The 26285-nt window shown below is 46.7% G+C and overlaps 1 protein-coding gene across 1 annotated transcript; it reads left to right on the top strand.

Moving 5' to 3' along the window:
* Positions 1–559: 559 nt before the first annotated feature.
* Positions 560–26285, top strand: LOC127021605 (monocarboxylate transporter 2-like). Its single transcript, XM_050904760.1, has 4 exons — positions 560–776; positions 17224–17367; positions 22243–23118; positions 25993–26285. The coding sequence occupies exons 1-4, from the start codon at positions 560–562 to the stop codon at positions 26283–26285; spliced, it is 1530 nt and encodes a 509-aa protein (XP_050760717.1).

Below are 26285 nucleotides of genomic sequence, written 5' to 3'. Positions count from 1 at the left end.
CGGGGTGGGAGCCGGGCCGAGGCGGGCCGGTCCCGCGTGGGGCGGTGCGGGCGGCTCCCCCGCCCCGGCAGACGGGGCGTCCTCAGTGGCCGCGCCGGCGCCGCGCTCCCGCAGGTGGGTGCTGCCGCGTGGGGGGTGCGGGGTCCCACGCGTGTCCGGAGGCTGCAGCCCAGCTTGCCTTGCGGAGGGGGCCCCGGGGGGGGGGGGCGGAGCTGGGCACGCACGAGTGGGCCGGTGCACCGGGTCGGAGCCGCCGTTTCTAATCTTGTCCACCTCCACGGGGCATTTCTGACACCGTCCCGCTCTCCTCCCAGCCCCACCATGGATGCAGGAGGCACAGTACATATAGCTGATGTTCTTTGCATTAAATGGCAACACAAAAGGGCAGGGGTGGGGCGCGACGTTAGAAATAACTAGATTGAAGCTGCGTTGGGGCGATGCTGTCGCTGCAGACTGGGGGTCTGGGGGAGCAGCATCTCCGGGACTGACTCCGCGCCTTTGCACTTTGTGTTTCAGGGCTTCCCGAGGAGCGTTGGGCGGCCGCTCGCACAGCCCGGCCATGCCGCCCCCCGCTAATGTGGGGCGAGCCCCCGGCCCGCCGGACGGCGGCTGGGGCTGGGTGGTGGTCTTCGGCGCTTTCATTTCTATCGGCTTCGCGTACGCCTTCCCCAAAGGCGTCGCCATCTTCTTCAAAGAAATCCAGGATTTCTTTGGCACGTCCTATAGCGAGATCGCGTGGGTCTCCTCGATCATGTTGGCCACGACGTACGGTGCAGGTGAGTAAACCTGCACCAGCCCCTGCGGCGCGGTGTGTTGTAAAAGCAGAAATAAGCCAGAAACCTCTGCTCCGGGCCGCGTACAGGGAAAGCAGCAGTGTCCATCTGCACGGGCACTATCAACAGGTTTATTTTCTGATCGTGTTTCCAATGTCGTTTAGGGAAACAAGTCATATGTGGAGACTAAAGGGGCTAAGGGGCAGTTTTTCGGAGGTAAATTGGTGTTGGCTGGGATTTTCAAACAGGCCTGGTGCCTTCCGAATTTGTCACTGGGTTCAGCAGGTGCAGGCATCTTTTGACCCCTCTGGGTGCCTTTTGGGCCTGTGGGGGACTCCAAATGCCTTTGAAAATGTGGTCTGTGACCAGTTTGGTGCTGACATCCCCTTTATTTCCAGCTGGGTTTGCAGCACTTTTGCTGCTTTTCAAAATAGGGCTTATTTCACTAATATGGACACGGTGTTACGTGGAAGCCTTTATAAAGGGGTGCGGTATCCTCTGCGCACCAGAGGCTGAGCTGCATGGTGTGTCCCATTCCTGCATCCCCTTCCCCGGCCACGCTGCCAGCCGCGGGCTGTGTTGGGGGATTTCTCTGACACCACAAACAAAACGTGGCCTTGGCCCTGTCACACAGCACCTCCGTTCCCCCAAAGGCAGGCAGCACCAGCCCTGCTCCTTGTATCCGAGTGGCGAGGGGACGGGCGAGCCGTTTCGAAGAGACACTGGCATCCTCCTGCCTGCCTTTAACACAAGTCGGTAACTTTGCACCCAAGAGGCTGTGAAGTACTAGCATGGCCCGGACCTGGCATGTTGCTGAGGGTAGCAGTGGTGGTCGGCTACCCCGAAATCAGAAGATTACCTATGAAGGCTTGCCGTGGGCACCAGTGAAAAAGCCCTGAGAATAGGGTGGTGTGAAACAGCTAGGTCTGGGTTTCAGCCAAAGGTGAGCGTGAAGTAGAGCAATAAACGAAGTAGCTGCTTGTTTATTGTGGCAGCTTATAATTACAGCGATGAAATCGCCAGAGTCAATCATTCTTATCAGTTGCAAAGCAGTGCATATAACTTTGCTCTTTTTTTATGATTTTGATATCACTTTCATGACTCAATGAAAAACTTGGGCTACCTTTGATTAAATCTGCAATGGGAGGTAGACAGGAACCATGCTCTGTAATTGCAGGAAACTTCATCAATATTTATCCTGGCTATTAAAGCACTTCTGAAAATATTCTTTGTTTTTGAAAAGGGATTTTTTTCCCCCTTAATAATGCATTGTAGTGCTTTTTGGAGAGCACAGTTGGTAATGAAAGTAAAGATGCTTTGTAAAGGTTTGTAAGGAGGAAGCGATGCTTGAATCAGAGCCTATCGTAATCCACTCCATTGTAACCCACTGCAAAGGCTTGGTCCCATGGAGGGTAGCTCTGCAAGGGCTGAGTTCCTATTTGAGAACCCACAAATGGAGCACTTGGAGGGCAAAACCCAAGCAGCGATTTAGAAAGAGAAATCCTCTGCTTAAGCCAGTGCCGTTGTCCCAGGCCACCCCCTTGGCCTCCCTGATGGGATGCTGAGCCCAAGCCCTGGGGAGCACTGTGGCTTTGGGATGGATTTCCACTGGGGCTTGTTATTAAATGCAGAGAAAAGCACTTTTGCCTCAGCCCCAGCAATCTAAATAAGCAATCTGCAGTGAAAAGGAAACAGTCGGGCTCTGTATAGGCTGAACAGGGGCAAGTGGGTTGCGGTGGGAGAGGGAAACACTGCCGTGGGGAGGCAGGCAAAAGGACCGCTTGTCATTTAGACACTGCTTAAATGCTGTTTTAAAGGGCTGGGGTAAATTATGTGGAACGTCTCTGAAGCAGTCAAGTGGGAAAAAAAAGGAAAAGCAGGCAGCCCGTGCCTTTGGTGTGTTCAGTTGCCTACAGATGAGTGTCTAGAAAGCTGCATGGTTTGGAAGTCAAAGAGAGATGGATAATATTTCATACCGAAAGTATGCGAGTGAGTGAAGGCTACTGTAAATTTCATGGTCTGGTACTAAAATTAGGACATCACTTGTTGGGAAGGCTGTGGTTGGGGTTTTAATATAGGTGCAAAATATGTGCCGTGGAGAGCAGGGACTGCTGCTCTCCCTGATGTCTGGGTCCCTAACATGTTTCTCTCTGTTTTCCCAGTAGCTCAGGGCATTGTACAGTGCAAGCCTTCTTCCTGGGGAAATGCTGTTTCTTCCGTTGCACTCGGTCTTGGGTAGATATTAGCTGGGGCTCAAGGTATCATGATGATGATCTTATGATTTCAGCCACCATCATCCACAGTGAAGCAGTGGGAAACCCTGCTCTGCCATGGGGTGGGGGGATACCTTGATGGAACGGTCCCAAAATTCATGTTCTTTCCGCAGACTGCCATGTGCTGAAGCGATATCCCATCACCTGTCCTGTAACGCTGCAATAAATGTGCCAAAGTAGTTACCTGTAGGCTGGGGGCTCCCTGGCTGCCTCTGTGGGTTGTTGCCAGCTCTGCTTTGTCTTCCAATAAAAATGTGTCCCCCCACCCTCCGGTATGGAAGAGATGCTTTGTGCCTGACCGTGACCGAGCGAGGAACATGCTCTGCAGATTAACCCTGCACCTGGCAGCGCCTGAAGTTGCTCACAGGGGCATAGATGGGGGGCTTGAGCCTCTTGGGGTGCAGGTCACGGCCGATGAGCTGGCCAGGTGAAACGCTGCTCTGATCGCCTCTGCCTTCTCCTGTCTGCAGACTTTCCAACCCACTTTCTTCTCTTTCTCTCCAAGTGTTCAGGCCAGTGCCATGTGCTCTGTACCTGGGATACTGTAGTGGACTTTTATCCCAATTAACTGAGCGTCTCCTGCCTTTTTGCAAGGAGCTTTAACTTTATCCTCCCTTATACTATTATACGGTAACATTGGGATGATACAACTGTTAGACTTAATTGCAGGTGATTGTACCTTTGTACCTTCCCACTTGCCTTGCAGTTACTCAGAGTTATGTCCATTTAATAGTCCTCCCCTCCTCTGCTCTGCTTTTGAATAAGATTTATGCTTGTTTGATCATCCCTCTCTCTGCAGCGATCCAGGCTGAGACGCCGAGTTGCTCAGTGGCTGCAGACAGGGCCGCGGTGGGAGTTTGCAGAACATGGAGCAAAAGAAACACACGTGCCCAAGAGCGTATTCAATACATCTGATTTGATTGACTGGGCATTTAATGCCAGAGCGGGTTTGACTTATGAATGACATCAGTGATTCGGAAATTCTCATTAAAGGAAGCGGGCACCAGTTCCTGTAAGCTGCCAAAGTCTTGCTCTGCTGCGGTGCCTGTTAGAGCTGTTAGGATGCCCATGTAGCAAAGCTTGATTTACTTTGCTGAAAAACTAGAAAATAGTTTAACACTGGATTTTTGCTAATCTTCTGAAAAAAAGAAATTCTAAAAATGCCAAAGTAAGCTTTCAACATCGTCCTGAGTAACTAGTAGAGTTACTAAACCAGGTAATTATTGTCATGGCTTGTCCATTCCTTCCCTTCCTTTCCCAAATCAGTGGTGAGGCAGAACTGTCACAGCCTGCGTGGAGGTGCACGGGGGGTGCAGCCTACAGCCGCGTGGGAACCCCGTTGGGGGTGCCGAGCATCTCCCACGTGAGGCATCAGGCCCCTGTCCTGGGGGGCTGGAGGGGCCAAATGGTGCATTTGCTGGTGTCAGGTGCGCGCATCGCAGCCACGAAAGGACAGCCCCAAACTTGCCTCACCTCCCCCCCTTCCCCCTGCTCCAGCAGCAGTAACTGGCAGTGATTTGGAAGGTGGCCACGTAGATCAAAAGCTTTCCTCAAGAGTGCACAGGCTCCGCTGTTTGCTCACTTGGCTTCAGGGAAAGGCTATAGTGTTGCTGTCCCCTCCCCGGTGTTCGGCCACGTCTCCGGGCTGTGCCGTGGCTCTCGAAGCCAGGACTCAGGGTGGTGAGGCTGGCATCTGAGCACGGGAATGTTCCCCATGAGGACTGACCTGGCTGCCATGCTTTCCGTCCCTGGGCGCACGGGGCAGCCGTGCTGCCCAGAGCCTTGGCAGGGTGCGGAGGGTCTGATGCTCTCACTGACAACAGCTTTTGTTTGCAAACACCCTCAGGAGACAGCCCCTCATTTTCTTGGCATGCTCATTGGTGTGGGGACTTGTTTTTAGGCTGTGCTGCTTACTGTGTAACAGAGCTTATGTTTGCATTCTGTAAATAATGCAAATGAAGCATATTTTCTGAAAACGCTTGCATGAACTAACCCAAATCTCCACTGGAGTGGCTCTGTTGACTTTGACAGCATGGATGCAGATTTACAGTGACCACCTGAGGCTTTGGCTGGTAGCACAAGAGCAATTCCAGTTTTTCAGACTAAACTGAAAATCAGCAGCCGACACTGTTTCTGCCCTTCACTTTTTGCTTAATCCCCCTAGGAAGCCGTTTTACACCAGCCGAGGCTCTGGCAATATATATTGCAGAAGTTTTAATGTGTCTTATCCCCCAGTTTCTTAATCTGAACTAGGTTGCAGAAAACAATTCTGTCACTATAATACAAGTAGTAAAACAGATTAGTGTGCAGTAAAGTGGATAGCCTGGACTTTATGATAGGGTACTTGTAGTTCTAGCCAGTGTTCATGTTCAGCAATTCCACGTTTCCAGTTGCGGAGGGCAAACTGGGAGGTTTGTGAGTGAGGAGCACAAGGGAACATTGCTTTTGTCTGACCAAATCCTGCAGGGTGACACCCTATCAATCTGATAAAGAAGGATTTCTGTTTTGCAATGTTTCTACTTTTTTTTTTGTCATGGGCAAAGAGCTCATTCCTTACCCCAAATGAGAAAAGTATTACGGAGCAGAGTCTTTGAAGGATGGAAAGAAAAGGAACCAGGGTCTGTCCATAAGGGACCAGGGGAGATGCCATCATCCTTCCCTAAAGGTGCTTTCAGCTGCACCTCAGCTCCCAGGCATCAGGCTCTGGGGGTGACGAGGACACGCCAACGTTGTCAAAATGTGGAGCATCACAGGGCACCCGTCGTGCTGCTGCGTGCCCTTGGCAGGGTTTCCTTTTGCAAACTGCCTCCTTGGACTTTGCTATGCAAACACAAGACCAAGACTCCCAAGGTCTTGCCTCACGTACAGGATTGTTCAGGAAGACAGTCTTTAATATAACTGCAAAAACAAAAGCCTTTGGCCTTCACACATCCTGACTTGGGCTGTGTGCCCATGTTGTGTTCACAATGCCAAACTGAGCTGCCCTTCCATTTTTAAGGGTGACACATTTCAAGCTTGGCCACAGATGAGTCCCTGGAGATAACCATTACCCAGGGAAAACAGGAGGCAGTTGAGCTCCCAGGAAAGAAAAGCAATATTAATTGGCTAGTAATTTAGTTGCCCTATTCAGCATTGAGGGAAGCAGCCAAACATTCTAAAAATAAGAAATACTGGTGCCACTAATTTAATAGCAGCAATGTTCTTGTAGCTGTTACAGTCTCCTCTAAGGCTATAAGAGAGGTAAGGATTGTGGGAAGAAGTAATGTCTTTTATTATGGCCAACTGTTAGAGCTTGAACAATGAGCCGGCTTTCTGGCACGTGTGCCAGCATAGAGAGAATAATTTAATACCTAGTACAGTATCTGCATTCTCAAGGTTTTTTTGTGGTGACTGTGTGGCCAAAACGCTCCCTTCATCATTGTAATGAAACAATAGAAGTCATCTAAGTGAAACTCAGAGACCAGATCCTGACACAGAGTCATTTCAGCTGATGAGCTTGAATAGCTGGGGCTAGAGCAGGAGATATCTGACCTTTTTTCTTCCTCATTTTGAAGACTCTCACTCTTTCTTTTGCAATTGCTGTGCAGCTAAGCCTTGTGCGTGTTTGTATACAGTTTGTAAATGTAAATATGTGCTGCTTCTGTTGCCTCTTAATACATAAAAAGCTAAGTTGCATCAGGACCATACATTGTTTTTATTCAGTATGTAGTGCAGTGGAGTCTTGGTCTCAGTCTCACTATACGCTGTTGTAATACTCCCCCCAAAATCTTCAGGGTTCTGGAGATTCTTACACAGGTTCTTACACATCCAAATTTCTATTAAAATTAGGGAATCACCTTCTGTCTATTTTGCAAAGACAGGAGCAGAGAGCCACTTTTTGCAAACACAAGAAAAATGAGAGCATTTCTGAAGTAAAAGCCTTATCCCGAAGCTAGCCAGTGTTTATTACTCTTGTTATTTATTATTTATTGTTTCGTAATTGGATGAAATGTCTGAAGATTTAATTCTGGAGATGCTCCACAACTGAGTCTTTTCTCCAACGAAACTTTCTCCCAGAGCTTGTAACTGCTTAATAGAGCATCTGCTAAAGCAGCAAGGAAGAGATTGGGAAGTTGAAAGTCGGCCATTGACCTTGAACATTTAATCCAAAATTTTATAGCTGTATTTTATTAGACTGCTAGCATGATAAATTGCAGTGACAGGTTTAGAAAGCACCTTACAACATGCAGTGGTGTAAAGCTATATTAATAACGAGTTTGATTCTGCACTTTTTAACTTAATCAAAACTGCCAATGTTCTCTTCTGGACTGGTCTAAACTTCATCAAAACCTTCTCTGCCTCCAGAAGACCTCACCCAGGGCTCTCCACCCATCCCGAGTGCTTGCAAATAGTTGTGAAGTACCGCAGCACTAAAAGGGGAAACTGAGGCACGGGAAGGGAGGTGTGGGTTTTTTTCAAGGACAAGCAGCAAGTGGGTGACAGAGCCCAGGCCAGGCCTCAGGAGGTGCAAGCTCTCTGCAAGCCAGTTTTGGCTCAGACCTTGCCTGATGGACCACAAGCGCCAGGGCAGGACGTGCCCTGACGGGTGGAGGCTTTACCTGCTAAAAGCTCGGTGATGGGGTTGCCTGGAAAAATTGTGTGTTGTGCATTGCCCAGCATTTTGCAGTGGATTTTCTGTGTGTGGAGTCCCCAATGGCTGGGCATCCCCCTCGCTGCGGGGAAGAGAGCTGTTTGCATGAGAGCAGGTTGCCTGTGTGGAGCATCCTACGGGGCTGTTGTCCGGTTTAAGAAATAATCTCTCCAAGGCACGAGTCCTTTTGCAGATACTGTGCTCACATGCTGTTGCTACTGTTTTCATCCCCTGCTGCGAAGAAATGAGCTGCCGCAGCATGTGCTGGGGCTTTTTCTTGTTTTTTGAGAAACCCAGAGCCCCAAGCCTGTGAATTCCCACACAAGTGGCTTTGCTCCTAAAAAGCAAAGAGGCTATCCTTGTGCATTATGCATAGGTGGCTGCACTATGGGCTTCCCATCATTTTCTGTAATGTAGGCTTAGCAGAGAAATAAAAGGGTCAGTACCTGGGCATGGTTTGCATTCGGAGATGCTCAGCCCATACGGCTGCAGTGCGGATCTGTGGTGCACAGCCAGCTGCTTGCTGGTCTTTCCAGGAAATCCAGCACCCGTGTCCTCTGGGTCCTGTGTTGTGTCTGACCACCCCGTGGGATGCCTCAGTTACGTGAGGGTGTCTGAAACGACATGAGCACCTCCTCATCAGCCCTTAGTGCTAAGCGAGGGTTACAAGAGAGGAGAGGGAGAGGAGGGGAGGACAGGCGATATTTGCAGTAATGTGTCATGTCAGCTCTCTCTACTTATGTGCTTACAGCATTGGTTCAACAAGAATTCTCAAGTAGGACTTTCGCTAGGATTTCCCTAGGCATGTGCTTTTCCACCTGGATATTTTGTGTAGGCTGAAACAAAAGGAATATCTCTATCCACAGTGGATATCCGGCATCCTGCCATCGTGGCCCAAGCCCAGGCAGGCGCTCCCTGCATACCTGCTGCTCAGCTGCCCGGTGCTGGACTTCATCCTTTTGCTTATCGTCACCACCTCTTGGAGTCCCACCAAGAGTCAATCAGCCTCCCTGTGTCATTGAAACAAGACGTCTTCCCACGCTGGGGCAATCCCTGGGGTAGAGGCACCATTATGATCGCGGATTTTATTAAGAAAGCCGGATGAGGAATGATTTGATTTCTGTAATGGATGGTGCTGCAGATTCATATACTTCTCCTGACTCTCAGAGAGCACTCAAGCCCTGCAAGGTCACCATGTATGTGCTTATATTTTTTATTTTTTTAAATAGCCCTCTTCTACTTAAGAGCGATAATAGCACTATAGGTTCAGGTGAAATATTTCTGTGTTCGTGGACTTGGTCACAAAGCTTTATCATTTCGCCCTTCATTGGAGCTAGCAAGGTCACCAGGCAGCAGTAATAGAGATGTGATAGAGTTAATAAAAACTGAGATTAATAAGAACTAGGAAGAAGAAAGCGACGGGTTTTGGTTGGGGGGTTGTTAATGCTTTGCAGGCAGGTGTTAAGCCCAGGAGTAAGTTATAATCCACTCCCCCAAGTGAAGTTCAAACATGTGAAAGCTTCTTCCCCCGGTCAGTACAGCATGAGTTTTGTGTGCTGCCGTAGGAAGGAGTGCGAGAGCTTTGACGCCAACCTGTCCCGCAGCCTTGCAGCTTTTCTGCCCCTGGATGGCTCTCCAGCGTAACTGGTCTCTTGGTCAAATTATGTAGGGCTTCCAGGAGGTGGACAAAGCCCTTTGGAGAGCATGCCCAGGTAGATGCTTATAGAGCAGTCTGTTAAGACTGCTAACGAAGGGCTGCTGATCTCAGGGAATAGGTGTTTCAGTCATGTAGGGAACTCATGTTCTGCAGCTGGGCTTCAAATGACGGAAGGGATAAAAGTCTGCGGTCCTGCCAAAGCAAAAGGTTAGCTAAAAAAATCATGGGAAAGAAATTAAAAAAACATGAAGTCGTGACCTTCTGAAGGTCAGCGGCTGTGATCTGCTGTGTGGGTGAGATCCAAACCAGCGGCCCCGGGGAAACCACTGAGCGCAGGCAGCTGCGTGCTCGGCACCTGCGACGCCATCCCCTTGCAGGAGCGGTTATTTAATTGCCTAAATACAAAGTGACACGAAGGACCTTGGCTCCAGCCCCAATTTTGGAGCTGTTGGCCTGTGGCTCCTCCGTGCGCCGCAGGAGCAGCGCGTGTCAGCTGTGTAATCTGGAAATTGAAATGCCGAAGCACTGATCAGATAAGATTGCTGGATAAGGAAGAGGACACTTTGTCTTTCTGAAGCTTGGGCCTCGTCTGCTTTGTTTTTCTTCTTTTTTTAACATCAGGATGCTGCTGTGGCAAATGCATGTGTTTCTGATGGGAGGTCAGGGCCCCTGGCTTCCCAAGGACGTGCCTGGGGGGTGCAGGGGAGGGAGGGCTGCCGCAGCTTGGTTTCTGCAGCAGATCATTACACCCACTGTGTTCTCAGCTGGATACGGTGCCAATCCTGCCCGGGAGACCCAGCACCACAGAGCCTGGACCGACCAGTTTGATGACCGAGTAACGTGTGTCCAGGCAGTCTCTCCCATGCTTGGCTTATGCATCTCACAGGCGTTGTGCTGAAACTGCAGCCATTGCCCCCTTTAATGTACAGACCATTTTCCTCACCTATGAGGAAGAAAGAGAGGCAGCTTCTGGTGACTGATTAGCTGTTGGAGCTACTATTGCATATGCTGGACTTCAGCCTCCTTATTTAAAAATAATTATTTGCAGTGCAAAGTAAAACTAACAGAAGGCATCAGGGCGGTTTAGGGGTGGACAGGTCTTTGGAAGCTGCCCTTTGGGGTCTGGCAGAGCGGTATTTGATACCATGGCTGTCACCTGGGGCGTTTGCTCGCTGCTGCTTGTCCTCCAGCACCGGCGTGCATGACCATCCTGTCTCCAGCAGCACTGACTGAGGAAGTGCCAGTTGTGTGTGGGCTCCTCAGCCATTGCAGGTGCAAAACAAACCATCTGCACCAAGCAGTTGAGACTAATAATACACTGTATTATTACCAGGTACCACGAATTCTTCTCCGGTGATCTGGAGCAGGCACGTGCAGGGCTCAGTTACCGTGGCTCAGCTGGTGAGCAGCAGTTCTCCAAGCCCTGGTGACAAACACTTAAGAGCATGAGCCATCCAGGTCCTGGACCTTGGACTTCTCTTCTAGCAAGGCAAAAGACTGAAAGGCTGCAGGCTTTAACCCCCCCCCATCCCTTTCCCCCTGCCTTGGCGACTGTGCCCAGTGTTTTCTCAAGCCACCTCCCTTTCAGGCTGTGCACCGTTACCGGGTGCTGATTGCTGACGCTGATCCCCTCTGCCTCGGGAGGCTGGTGGATTCTGGCAGCGTGTTAATAATGGGGGGCATTTGCTTTCATTTGCGGGGTAATGAGGAGGTTGCTCTGTTACAATGGGCTGGTACCCTGGTGGATAAATTACGAAGCCAAAGGCAGTGTTGTTATTCCACCGAGGGAATGAGATTATTACTGAGGAAATTGCAGGCCTGCTCCTGTCGTTGTTTTACTACTAGTGTAATAATAGACTTTGTTTTATTAGTATAAATGATTTCCCCCCCTTTCCTCCCAGCTGAGTACGCTCCGCTCCTTCTTAACATCCCCAGTGACTCCACATAGTCAACGCCAGTCATGTCGTGCTGAGTTCCTTAGTATTATCTGTGTTTTCACAGCAGTTTGGAAAATATTAACTATCCGGGCAGTTCTTTTGGTGCCGGCCAATGTCCCTGTACAGTAACGGCTCTTTAGAGCCGCTTGTCACTGTGGAAAAGTGGGGAAAGCTGAGCTGCACGTTGCAGCCCCAGCAATGGGGGCACTGGTGGTCCCAAATCTGCCAGCACTGGCGTCCATGCAGTGGACTATTTTAAAGTGTTGCTATTTTATCATCTGCATGGTCATCAAATGGTCTTACCAGCAGCCATATGATGTTTGCAATGGCTCTGGGCCACTTTACACTGTCAGAAGGTCAGTCTTGTGAAACCTGGAAAAAACTCACGTTGCATGGAGGCCTCTGGGTTACGGGGTCAGTCTTTCAGAGTCTCAGCTCTTAGCTGCTTCTGTGAGAGCCCTGCACAGAAATATTTCAGCAGAAATTCACCCAAGCCGGGTTCCACCGAAAAGGGGGAAAACTGTGTCTGTTAGTATTAGCTTAAATTAAAAAAAAAACCAAAACCAAACTTTACAAATAAGGGATATATATGTGGTCAGAGGTATGGGAGCGAAGAACGTTTTAGTCCTTGTTAAAAATACATTGGTGTTTTGCACCAACACTGGAAGTTTTGCAGCTCATAAAAAATTCATGAGGCTTATTGAGGAAAACAAAAAGGCAATTCAGGTGTCTATTTTTTGAGCACTGTCATACTTGCAAGAGTTTAAGCCAGTCTGGATTGATATTTCTTGTTAAATGCCAACTCTGTGTTATGATCCTCTCTGGATCATAGTTCAGCGGCTCAAAAAGAATAAACGACAAGATGGCCTGGCTTTCTGGAGGAGAAGAGAGGAAAGTCCAGGGTATTTTGCATTTTCTTTATGGTTTTACAATCTTCTCTTCAGGGTCCTTTTCACTTCTGCAAACACAAAACTCAAGGTGAAAAGTAATTGGACAAGCTAACAAATGAGTTAGGGTTTGCTGTATTTCCCACCGGCGGGTTCCTGCGTTTTGCTTGCCACCAAGATCAGCTTCTTTGACATGGCCTTTCATGTACCAGCTAACAACAAATGGAAATCTGCCACAGGTATGAGGAAAGAGCGGCTTTATACAGGACAGGCACTAAACCAGCATGATTTATATAGGCTGAGGATAGTGCTTTGCATTACATCAGTCTTCCAGGAGTGCCATGATCCCAGCAGCATCTTTTGGGGATATTCGGTGCAAACTGTTGCTCTCCAGTTCACAGGGTTTTATTGCGGGCAGAACCCCCTTTGTGTGCACCCTGCTCTGCAAGGGCTTGGGGTGTAAAGCGAGGTGTTTCTGAGTGGGCTTTCCTTGCTCTTACCCAGGGGATGATGGTAGCTCCCCTGGAGAGCGTGTCCCCCAGCAGTGCCCTGCAAGCCAGGGCAGGTGCAGAGCCACAGGCACGGCTCTGAGCAAAGCCAGCAGCAGGAGGAGGCTCAGCATCCCCCCTGTGTCCTCTGCTGTCTCATGGCATCCCTTGCGATGGATGATAAATGATGGCCATGGCTGGAAGTTCGTCGGGAGGGAGGAAGCCACTTGCTGGGTTGTGGAAGGGGCTGCCTTGTTTCCTAAGGCTGGGTGGGTGGAAATGCCATCCCTCCTGCAGTGAAGCACCTGCTGCTACCACCCCCATGTCAGCAGCCTTGTCCTTGTAATGTATTGGGGTGCAAGGGGGTGATTAAATTTTACTTCTAATTCCCTCATTAGAAGTTGCAGAGCTGCCATGGTGGTGGGGTTGTGGGTGACACTAGCCCTGCCTGCTCCAGTCCTGAGAAGCCATGCGCGAGGGACGTGCTCAGCAGCTGAGATGGCTTTTGCTCCTTGCCGTGACTTGTAGGGACTTAGACAACATTTGCGTGGCTGCTTCTGCAAGGTCAAGCCAGGTAAATGGTGGCTTTCTGAGAGCTTTGCTAGCTGTTCCTCTTGCCCTGTCTTCACCTGACTCTGTAAATTAAGAGGCGAAAATCACCCCGACTCCTGTTAGCTTCTCCCACTGTCGGCTTGCAGGAAGGAAGAATGATTTAGTTTGGATGCCAGGACAGGGAGCTTGTGGTTCCTGCACGTTTGACCAGGCAGGTATTAGCAAGTAAAGGTGCCTTGGGATCTACGCTGCACACGTTGTTACCGTAAATGGTTTCTGTGTGGTAATATACAGCATCTTTATTCTTTTCATGCTGGCTGAATAACTGGTAAATGACAGGTCACACTTTTCAATTCCACCGTGTTTCCAGGGGCTGTCACACTTTTAATTTTTGCCATAGCTGCAAGCAAAGCATGAATCGTGTTTCCTATTTCCCACAGCTGTGGTGCTGGCTTTGTTGTTCCCTCTTCTTAATTCCTCTGGCCTGACTTAAGCTATTTGATGTTTTCCGAAGCTCCCTACAACATTGCTGTTAAAGTTATCTAATGTTTGACGGCTAATCAGCCCCCTGTGAGACATACACTACGGGTGGCATGTGGCAGAGCAGGGCAGGAGAGGTGCACTTAGATCTGTTGGGTGTGATGCTGATGACTGAAGACATCTGGGCAGGGGGAAGGTGTACGTGTCTGTGCTTCATGCGCCTGCCCAAATCGGCAGGGTTTGCGTGCTGAAGTGTGCACAGCTATGTGACATATTGCGTGCGCCGGTTTCTGCTGAGAGATGGGACAGCTTTTGAAAGGCGGCTCCATTAAAGCCTATGGACATTTCTGTAGGTCCAAATGACTTAAGTGGAAGTAATTTTGGGGATGTGATTTTGCATTTGCTTCAGTGCATTTGAAAGGTCTGCTCGGGACTATTACAAAACCTTTGGCCTATGAGCAGCAGCTCAGCGAAATTTGGTTTCCCAACTGTTTGAGGCCTTGGGTTGGATTCTCTGGTGTCTCATGAAGTGTAGGTCTAGCTGATGCTTTCCCTGCAGGTTGAGTGCTCATCGTGGCCTTCGCTGTGGATTCTCCAGTGGCTGGAAAGGTTTAGTCCAGATGCTCTGCTCCTGTTTTCTCCTCTAACTGGCTGCACTTAGTACCTTAGAGGTCTCCGGCCCTCAGTCCTGTGTGGGTGAGGCTGGGCAGGGAGCTCAAATGCTGTCACTCACAAGTGTGTGCTGCGATCCTGTACGCCGTGCTTCTTTAGCAAAGCAGGCTCACAGGGCCTGGACTTAAGGTTTCAGGCTGCGAAGGAGAAAGGCTTATGTTGCTTCTGAAGTTTGTCACAGTTCCCTGTGACCTCGGCCCAGCCCAGGCAGATAACACCTTTGAGACCACGGCTCTCCCACCCGGACTGGCAAAGAAGTGGGACTGATTATCCCCCTGTAAAACTGATAACGCTGGTTACAGCAGATGAAGGCTGTTTGCTGAAGGTCACGCAGACCTGCTGTAAAGCATTGCTGAGAGATCACACAAGACAAGAACAGGGAGCAATTGCGGTCTCGTGGCTTAATAAGTGATAGCTGGGAAGTTGGGATGCGGTTGAGGACACTGCACGTTCATGGAGGGTGCCCCAGGGGCACAGGAAGGGTGCTGTCATTTGTAAAGCCAGTGGTTGGGATACAAACTTTTGCTTGCATCTACTCCAGCCTCTACCCCGGCTTGTTCCTGTAGCTGGAAAGCAGAGCAGAGTGTGTCCCACCCTCAACCCCTTCCAGTTCATCATCTGCTGTAATGGTCCAAAGCCATCCTTACTGATGGGTGAAACCAATACAACAGCTTATGGACTGGAGTGAGAGGGACGTGGATCCATATTTTCCTTCTCCCAAGGTGGATGCTGCAAGAGTGGGACATATGTGAGCATTTTGTTTTACTTCTCATAGCAGGGGCTTCTCTCCTTGGGAGCTGCCCCAAGTCAGAGCACGAGAGGGCCTTAGCAGGAATCTTGTGGGCTTTAAATGCTCTGCTCCATAGTACGACATCCTGTAGTTTTAAGGCTAATGTGAAAGCCCTCTTCCAGCAGGAGAAGGTAATTGAAACCACATTTTCTTAGTTGAGTAATTAGATTGATTCTGGAGAAACGCGGACATGTGGAAAATTGAAAAATGGAAGAGTTGCATGCCCTTAGGCTGCAGATGGATATGTTGGTGCCTTTCCGAGGAACACTGGCTCGATCTATTGAATTACAGGACATGCTGAGACCAGCTCAAGCATGGTGCAAGTCCAAGCCCTGACCAGGGGAATCTCAGTGAGAAAGGGTTCCCTTTCCTGCTGTGCTGATCTGACATACGTATCTCTTTCCCCAGAACTTCTCATTGAATTCTGTAGTGCTCTGTGCAGCAAAAGGATGCATGCATGTGAATCCACTTACAGGATTAGGAGAAAAACCTCTCCACGTAATTATACACTCACAGAAATTTTAATTGAATGGTGCATCCAATGGGACCAGCTCACAGATCACGCAGTTACAGGGATGATGTTAAGACTGTGCTTGTGTGTATTTCATTTATGAGTGTTTTGACCTTAGACATCTAGTGGAAAGTATTTTACGTGTTACAGATGCAGCGGGCTTCATTCCCTAGATTAAACCAGTCATACCTACTGGTTTTTATTCTTGTACATTATAACAGCTGAGAACTTGTTCGGATGCTGTCAGCCATGCTGAGGGGATATTGGGGTTTTTGGGTGCGGCTCCCATGCTCAAGTGTGCTGTGGTTTGCAGGGTCTGGAAAGAGCTCTGGCACTATTTCTGGCTGAGATTATTTAAGCGAAGGTAAATATCCCACCAAATGGCTCTGCGGTGAGGTAGATCCCACAGTCAAACTCTTCAGAGACGCCTGTAAGCTTAAAATACCCGTTTCCAGTAATCCGTATGTGGACGGTATGGGCTGTTCGTAACAGCAGGAACGAAGGCAAACAGGCACGCTGGGCTCCAAAACACCATTGCTGTGTGCTGAGTAGCACCAGAAATAGTCAGGGAAGATGATAAGATACTAAATGCTGCCTGTAACCCCCTGCCTCATTTCCAGCATTATTTTTGCAGCATTTTGGTTCAGGGGTTTTGAGTAATACAGAACCTTTTTCTTACATCTCATAGCTTGACTTCTGGACCACTCTTTCCTGCTCAGTTTGCTTTCTCTCGTTCTGACTCCTCAGCCTGATCTAACTTCAGAGTTGGCTCTGCTTTGAGCTGGAGGTTGGTCCTCAGACCTTCAAAGACCCTCTGACATATATTATTCTGTGATTCTGATTTTTACTGGTCTTCCAGCTGGTTGAGACTACTATACACAAGACCTCCCGTCTTTCCTCCTCCACCCAAAGCTGCTGGCATGTTCCACTTCCTCAGATTTAAATGCTTCCTTTCAGTGTGCACAGTCTTTGTTAAGCCGTTTCCCTCTTTCATAATTTTGCACTTTCCTGAACCACCTCTTTATATAAATGCAAGACCAAACTGGTTCTTTTGAGCTCTGGCTAATCCATCATCACAAACTGTTGCTATCTGCATAGGCTGCTGTTAAGTAACAACTGTTCTGCTGAAGCGTCAGTCCAGGTCAGCAGTATTGGAATTGCATTAAATAGAGGCATTAAAAATGCAACAGTATTCATGATATCAGCCTCGTAATATGAACCACTGCTTTGTGTGTATGGTTTAGCATCATAATAAATCAAGAATCTCCTGTGCTGGGATCATGTGTTCACCGGATTTGTTATTGCCGTTTGCCTTCTCTGATGAGACTTAAAGTCCTGGGGGCAGGAGCTGTCACCAACTACACAGCCACTGTGTGGCATGGGAAATGCTGCCATCTCTACACAGTGTGGATCATCTTTCCCTCTTTTTCCATTTTCTTCCTGAAGTCACCCTAGAAGCTGTCAGCAGCACCTCAGGGGCACTGATATTGCAGAGTTTTACCTGCTTTGTGTCAAACATGCCCTTCTGTCAGAAGATACCTACCTCAAGGACCATTTTGCACTCTTTCCCCAGGTCCCATAAGCAGCATTTTAGTAAACCGCTATGGCAGCCGACCCGTGGTTATATTCGGAGGCCTGCTGTGTGGCATTGGGATGGTCTCAGCCGCCTTCTGCACCAGCATCCTGCAGCTCTACATCTGTGTGGGCTTCATTACAGGTAAGAAGAAAGCATCTCCTTTCCACCCGCGCTTGAGGTTCACTTCTGATGGCTTGGTGCATCCCCACTTGGGCACTTCAGCCAAACGCAATGGGAAGCTGTTGAGATAAAAAGCTGGTGGGACAAGGGCCCTCGCTTATTAACTGCTCCAGATGAACTTTAGCAAAGAGCATATCCCCCGCTAAGCGCTGTGTTCCTGGCTGAACATCGCATGCGGGATCTCAGCAGGGGATGTGCTCTTCGCAGATGAGTGCTCTCGGCCAGAGGCGACGGTGAGGATGGCCATCAGTGCCCTCAGCTCCCGCTGAAGCGAATGCAGATTGACTGCGCTCTGCCCTGGGCAAGGCAAGCCCTTTGAGATACAAGTGTGGCTATGAAGAAAGCACCTGTGTTCCTATATTACTGTGTGTTATCTTCCCTCTATGAGATACATGAAATGAGATTTCAAGGGTTTGCTTTAGTTTACTTGCCCTTTGCCTGCTTGTGAGGTTAGGAGGTCCTTTATCTGAAAACAATAACTACAGGAGTTGATTGAAAATATGCAATATTCTCCCTATTGAGAAAAAAAATAAAACTATATTTCCTTATTGAAGTTACAATTTCAATTGTCTGTATTGAAATATGGATTTCCATATTGGAAACTCAAACGGGAGAAGGCATAGGCTCAGTGCAGCATCTTCAAAGCCTGCAGTTGCTGGATTATTTCTTTTAAAAGTAGATGGATTGAAGTTCTCCACCTGTGTGAGTATAGATGCTTAATTGTAAGCATTTTTGTTTGATTATTTTGGCTAAGGTACAGCCAATGTCTCTTCCAGTGCAGCTAGGACATCTGCCGGAAAACATGACACAATGAGTTCAAAATTGGCTTTTGAGTTTGCAAGGTGTATGTTTTAATGACTTTTCCCTATCTCTCTGCAGCTGCATTAAGTGTTGCTGCTTTCTGAACCTGAAAAGTGCGAGCTCAACATTTAAAATCAATAAAACCAGCCACTAGCAAAGTAAATTGGGACAGAAAGTTTGTCACCCTGTTCTCCTACACCAATATTGCTTTATTAAATCTGTACAGTAGTGAATAAACCCCCACGTAGGATTCCCTCTCTTAAACCTGACTCTTTCTAAGGAGAGTCACTGTAGTTAGATGAAACTGTGTTATTACTGAATGAATAACTCTTGTAGATTCCTTGAAAGAGATTCCAGAAACAAAGTGAAGAGAAATAAAAATAACCAATGTCTCCCATGGACGAATTCAATATTTATTGATGCATGAGCTTGCATCATTCCCTGCTAAACAAATGTCCTCTAGCAAGTTGACTAACGCTGGATTAGCACATGGAAACCATAAATCCTTTGCTAAAAATTTGCTAAAAATCACCCTTTTGGTGAGCAGAAGGGCTCAGGCAAGGAACAGTGTTGTAGGAAGGTACCAACTCCTATTTTCAAAGGTACTTGTCTAAAAATGTGCCAGGAGGGAATTTTGTGCCTAACCCCAGTGGGCCTAGGATTTATGAAGACTGTGCTCTTTTTTGATCCCTTAATATCTTTGCAAATCTGGTCCGTTGCCCACCCCAGAGAGCTGATAGTACAAGCTGTGTGCAATGCACACATGTAACCCTCATGCCAGCAACAGGGGAGGGGGACTAACTGCCCCCGTATCTCCTCGTCTTTAATGCTGTGATGTTTCCTCAGAGCAAAGCACATTTTTTGTTGCGTACGTCTTTTCCTCCTGCTTGGAGGGCAGCTGTATGGATGAGGTCTTAGCTAATAACCCATCATTTCCAGGCACGATGTGTGTGCTGGGGAAGGGATATTAATTTGACAGAGAAGGGGGGATGCTTGTAATCCTGCTAACATGCTTGATGCCTCTAATTACGCTTGAAGTGCTTTCGCTGGTCAGGCCTAACATGGAAGCATTCAAGGGCAATTATGAAGCTGCCTGCTCATCACGCAGCTGAGACAGCATTACTGTACGAGGAGAGAGACTTCGGTAAAGGCGATTTGCAATGACTGTAAGGCAACCTGTAAACATCGCACTCTTTCTAGCCTCCTTCCTACTAGCCTGAAAAGGCAACAGACTGACGTAAAAGACCATGTTCATGTAATTCACAGGGATGGAGATAAAAACAAGGTAGTTGGTACGAGGAGGTCCCTGCTACAGTCCTGTGCCTTTGGCATATTAATAGAAATCTCTTCAGAGGAGCAGAGCGGGAAGTATCCGTTTATGGTGGAGGGATTAGACATGGCCATCTCAATTGCTTTCTTGATTATGTGTTTTTCCATTTGCATGCAGAGCAGGGACCGGGCTCCGCTGTCGGAGGCAGATCTGAAGCAGCTCTGTCCTTGATGGCACTGAGCTGTGAGCTGCACGAGGCACTTTGCATACGCTGTAAAACCCATGTTCTCTTCCTCACTTGTTTCCCTATAGCGCTTTGAAAAAGAAATGGGGTTTGCAAGCTGTCGACCTGGATAGATGCCAGCCTGGATGCATTAAATAGGTGTTTAGGCAGGCAACCTCTTCTTCAAGTCTGAGGTAGAAGCAGCAAATTTCAAAGCTAAATACAAGGCAATAACAACTGGTCAGAGTTTAGTTCAATCTGTACAAATTAGTCTGCCACAAAATAAAATGGGATCTAGGGTGAAGCATATTGACTAATGAGACTAGAATCTTTGCCTCAGCTGTAAATGTTGAGCATTGAAATACCTGGTAGGATCTTCCCTTGCTAACAGAGTAAGAACAAGATCAATAGCTACACAGCTCACTCCTGTAGCACCACTTATTTCCTTCTAATATGAGGGAGATGTATTTAATCTAGGGAAGGATGCTCCTTCTGGCACGGGCTTGCTTCTGTTCATGCAACACCACTGACAGGCCTCTCTGTCATATCCCTGGGGAGAAAATGTGGTTATTTGAGTAACAATTTCAGCCATGGAAAAGCTGCTGTAGTTTCTGAAAACTGGAATAAAATGGATATAAATATTTCCAACTAAAGTCAGCCAAAAGCTTAAAGTAAATTGAAATTCCAGTCAGTCAATTTGAAACTCTCCAAATTTAATTAATGGGAAGAGCATGAGGTAATATTGAATTAGATTTGTCTGACTGGCAAATTAATGTTCACATAATAAAAAATTTGAGTTGATTATTGTTTAAGTGGGTAGCTGGCATCCAGTCTGATTTTCCTTCTCTGCACGACATGTGGTAGGTCCCTACCGAAAATGATTCTGTGGAAATGATGGTTCAATTTCTGCCCTTACCTACCAGCCTGGGAAATACGGAGTTAAAGCAAACTCTAATCCACTATGTTGCATCTTCTCAGGTGAAAGAAGATGCATTCCTATTTCTGAGCACCGTCAAGGGTGTTCTCTAACCAAGGCTGTGCTTTGCCTCCACAGTTCTCAGGTCAGCCCTCTCATGGGGATGAATTTGGCCCCTTATGCGTTATGAGCAGGCTGTACTTCCCAAAGACATGCCCTACCAAATATATGAACTGTCTAGAAAAGTTCATGCTGAGAATGTGTTTCATATGAAGATTAATTTTAATATGTTGCCATTTCAATTTATTTTGAATGTTGTAAATGTCGAAGTAATTTAAAAAAAAATGAATCTTAGACTTGGCAAAAATCATAATTTTGTAAAACCGTTCAAACTGAAGCTATCCAACATCAGTTGAATTCTGCTGCATCAGTTGGATTCTACTCTATCAGCAACTAATGATAGTGTTCCTTAATTAATTTTGAGGACCTTGACCTTTCTAAATTCTCTTCTGTAAAGCAATATGCCTAATTACGTACTGCACAGTTAAACAAACTAATTATATAGACTAATGAACAAGAAAAAATCTGCATGACCCTATTTTCAGGATTCATGTTCTCTGATATAATCACTTCAAGGATTACATTTCTGCTTTGTTCTAATGTGGCTCATTCTTTCCTGGATGATAGGGTGGAAAATATGTGGCATGATTTTTAAATCTCGTTTTGATGGAGTTCTGAAAATTTAACTTTTTAAGGAAATACTGCATATCATAGAAATGTTTGAAAAGAAGAGATTATTACATGCTAGTGCTCTCAGAACCACAGAAAGTTGAGATTATCACAGCGTTTGGTATCTCTGCCTTCAGATTTCACCTGTGCAAGAGAAGCTGGCTAACTGAATTAGCAATGCAGATTTATAATACCATTTATATATCTAAATGCAATAAAAATAAATTCTAATTAAAAGAAACACTCTAGGGTCCTGTTTAATTAGCATCCTCAGTAGCTGTTTTGCTGTGTACTTGCAGACCTCTTAATCTTTTGCATCAGACCTGAATTGCTCACACCACCAAATTAGTAGCGGCTGAGAAGGGTGATGTTATTTTCTGTGCAGGTCGGTCGGCCCGGCAGCAGTGTTGGGTGCCCACTGCCCATGGAAGGGGGTGCCAGCCCCAGCTGCACATGAAAAGGATGCGCTTTGGTGGTTAGCACTGTCCAAGCCAGAACAACCTGCCTCAAACTGAGAGTTGTCATTTTTTTTAATAGATCCATCCTCTCCTCCAACAAGGCTGCTGTGTCTGGACAAAACCATCCAGCATTCATTGAGGGTATAGTTTCAATTTATTCTGAAGCAAACTCTTTGTGCTAGGTTTGCCACCCAAGAGATTTGCAGTGCAAAAGGAAGGGACATTCTCTGACTGAAAGTGCCTTTCCGGGGCCTGGTTACCCAAATGCAGCAGCCAGAAGCTTAGGGATATCTTGAGCAAAGGTTGCATCCAGACCATCATGTTGAAGAGCCACCAGTGGACCAGTTATCCATGAATTTGCCTTAAACAACGAGCTGAGGATAAATGGATCTCAAATCTTCCTTTGTGTATCTATCACAACTATTTTTCTCTGTTCCAGGATTCGGCCTTGCTCTCAACCTCCAGCCATCAGTGATAATCATAGGGAAATACTTTTTGAAGAGAAGACCCATCGCGAATGGCCTTGCTATGGCAGGGAGCCCCGTGATGCTTTGCACCCTGGCTCCTCTGAACCAGTTCCTTTTTGACAATTTTGGCTGGAGGGGCAGCTTTTTAATTCTTGGGGCAATTTTATTAAACTGCTGTGTGGCAGGAGCTCTCTTCAGACCCATCGGGGCAGCCACACCATCAGTCAAAACCCAGGTGACTGAGGAAGGGAGGGATACTCTGAAAGAAAAGGTCACTGAAGATGCCATTGAAATGAGTAGTCCCACGAATGTCCCCATGGAGAGCAAAACAGAAGAGGAAGGAGGAAAGGACTGTTGTGACAAAATCAATCGGTACCTCGATTTTTCCCTCTTTAAGCACAGAGGGTTCTTGATTTACCTGATTGGAAACGTGCTCATGTTCCTGGGTTTTTTTGCCCCCATTGTTTTTCTGGCACCCTATGCAAAGCACATCGGCATTGATGAATATTCAGCTGCTTTCCTCCTTTCGATCCTTGCTATCGTGGATATGATTGCCCGACCTACCACTGGCATCATTGCAAACAGCAAGTGGGTGAGGCCGCGGATTCAATACTTTTTCAGCTTCTCCATTGCTTTCAATGGCACCTGCCACCTTCTGTGCCCGCTGGCTTCCGGCTACACGGGGCTCGTCGTCTACTCCATCTTTTTCGGCTTGGCCTTCGGCATGGTTTGTGCCATGCTCTTTGAAACTCTCATGGACCTCGTGGGAGCTGCCCGGTTCACAAGCGCTGTTGGCCTGGTCACCATTGCGGAGTGCTGCACGATATTGCTGGGACCACCTATTGGAGGTGAGTGTATTTTCTTCCTCTGCTTCCACTGGGTTGTTGCTTGTCTTTAGACTCTTGCGAGCGCAGTTTGTAAGAAGTGATTCTAAATGTGTTTTCTCTGCTTCCCACCCACCGTTTTTCCAATAGTAATTGGACAGGGAAGGCAGGTCCTACATATCTCCTCCAGCATTTCCCCTTTACTCCTTTCTGTGTAGTCCTCCAGTTGAAGTCAACAGTTTGGAGAGTGATCTTTTAGTCTCTGATCCCTTCAAACACTTGAACTGAACTTGTAGAGTGGGACTTCCTGCAATGCCAAGAACCTTGCACTTCAGACTGCTCCTCCGGGAGACTCCTCCTGTTGCAAAAGGCTGGAGTCCACCACAATTTAAGCACAGTAAAACACAACAGTTCTATGAAATCCTCTTGTTCACTCAAACCTAAGCCTTGCTATTTGTCTCTAAGGCTCTGAGTACTTCCACTTATGCATTTCAGTCATCTTAGTGCATCTGATAGATTTAAGGCTGTTCTGAAAATAAAAAAAGGTTTATTTTGGATGGCATGGTTTGAACTATCGAAAGGCAGAGACCCTCAAAGGTCCGTGCTGACAATATTGAACCTCCAGCAGGGCTTACAGTCATCTGAAGATAAGTGGGAGCAGTGATCTCCTGTGATTTTAACAGCCTCCGCTTTTTTCCCCCTATAGCATGTGCTCACTTCTTTTTCTACACGGAACACACCATGTCTGGAAGACACCATATTTGAATGTGGCATTTGGCTCAAGCACAGTCCTTATCAAATCTGAGTTGGCTATGAATTAAATGACTTTATAGGTGACATCCTCTCAGTGTATAGGTACCATCCTATCTATGTGCCCTGTCCTGCAATTTGCATTTCACCTGTATGCAAGCTTGAGTAACTGGTTTGGAAACTGGTCACCTTTAAGTGTGCTAAAATGTTTAATTAGGTTGTGTGCTGTCTGTATTTGGATGTATAAAAGTTAAACTCTGCTAATTCTTTTGATATGACACTATCATAGTAAATTTAAAGAATGCACAGAAAGAAGGCAGTTTAAACCCGTTTCCCGGATTCAAAACTGAGATCTGGCTAATACTCTGTATGATGCATCTTGCAGAGCCATTTAATTCTTCATATTACCATGTAGCTCATACAGTGTGAGAGAAGCAGCTGTATCCTCTTGCTGTCTTAGAGATTCATTATTTAGTTAATGATGAACAAAAGAAAATACAACTTTAAAATGACTGTTTTCTGAATTATATAATTTTCTGTGTGGAAGATTAAGTTAATGACCAGAGACTGCTAATGAGGCTAAAACAGTTCTATGTAATAATCAGTAATATTAGTTTTGTAGGGTTTTCCCCACCATTTTAATAAGCAGCAAATTTATTGGTTCTCTGGCATTTTAATAACCTACTGCAGGGTTCTGCTTTAATGAACTAAGTAAATTGTTCCCACTGTGTTTTATGACTTTATCTTATTCTCAAAGGAAAAGAGGCAAGACTATCCTACTGTTGAATTTTCCAATAGTCTACTCATTAAAACTCTCATTGAAACCTATTTAGGAGACCTCTAGGTCATCCTGATTAGCAGAAAAGGAAAAATTGTTGCAATTAGCATTTGGTTGATGTTTCACCAGTAACATGAAAAACACAGTGCATTGAAAATGGTGTACTGAGACATCTAGGAATGATTCAGGAAGAACCGTTGACCAAAACCAGTTAAAAATTATTATTTTTGTGATCAAGAAATCTATTTGGTGGCCATAAAATCCCTTGTTAGTGTAATGCAGTGGGATAATTACTCATCAGCTTTTCAACATTAGGGGTCAGTCAGGAAGTAATAAAAGGTCCCTCTTTTTAAAGAGGAGAACATAAAAGAACATAAAGAACATAAAAACTTTTTTCCAAAAAGTCAGAGAGCTAATGGATGATGGGCCAGTTTCAAGGAGGCCTATCTGTACTGTGAAGGCCAGGTTAGGAGTGGGTCTTAGTTTAATTAGGATTTGGGATGTTAAGAATGGTCTGTGTTGCGCCAGTAAATGGGAATTAATGCTCAGGATCATAATCCCAATAAGATTTGCATTACATTTTGACATAATGGAGAACACTGACATTTCAATTAAGCCGTCTCCCTTCAATTACTCTGTAACTCCGTAGCAGAGGCATTAACCTTTGAGAGGAACCTGTCACATCTGTCTTGGGATTGAAATTATCTGACATTGACAGCATCATCTTTGCTTTCCCTGGAACTAATGTTTTCCAGTTCCATGCAGTGCCCTTTCATCTTTAGATCACGAGTATAAATGCAGAAAGGGCAGCTGTGACCAAAAGCTGAGTCCCCTCTAATGCTGGTGAATGACCCGTGGTGGAATAAATTGGAGGGTCTTTGTCAAGAGTCTGAGACGAGACCCAGTGGCCAGGTGCCATCTCACAAAGGTCTTCCCGAAAGCTGCTGCTTTTGTTGGCAGCCTGAGGACTACCAAGTCAAACGGACATCCTTGTACGTGATCATTGGACTCAATAGAAAGACTGTCTGCAGACTCTGTGACCAGAGGACTTAGTTTCTGTATGGGAAAAATAGGTGTGCCTGAAAAGTCCAGACTTTGCAATGTAGGTTCTCTGTCCCCTTCTACTTAACTGCACAAATTATTGGTAGTATTACCTATATCAATGTTAACTACCCACAGGCTATATAGTGGAACACATGTGAAGTATTTGCAGGATCAGAGTATTTGTGGAAGACATCAGAAGTCCAGAGAATGTCTTATTTTATCCTAAAGCCAGAAGGGTGTCCCTTTATATTTAGGATCTGAAAACACAATATTCTTGCCTTCATCTCTAAGTTTCTTTTCTTTTTTTTTAAATATATGTTTTACAGGCACTCTTATTGATACCTTTGGGGACTATAAATATATGTTCATTAAATGTGGAGCTGTGATGGTCCTGGCAGGAACCTTCCTGTTCATCATGAATTATTATAATTATCGTATGCTTGCCAAGGAGGAGAAGGAAAGAAAGGCAAAGGAAGAGGATCCTAAATCTGTAAGGACAGAAAATGAAGGCAGAAATAACTGGAACAAAGAAACCACACAGGATGGGCCGGAGCTGGAACCTTTGAGAGAGGAACGAGAAGGACTAAAGAAGGAAGTGAATGGCACAAATGAAGTTTAA

This window comes from Gymnogyps californianus, chromosome 13 (assembly GCF_018139145.2).
Source record: "Gymnogyps californianus isolate 813 chromosome 13, ASM1813914v2, whole genome shotgun sequence".
Classification (NCBI taxonomy): domain Eukaryota; kingdom Metazoa; phylum Chordata; class Aves; order Accipitriformes; family Cathartidae; genus Gymnogyps; species Gymnogyps californianus.
Note: the sequence above shows the minus strand (reverse complement) of the source record. Positions and strands in the feature narration are given on the sequence as shown.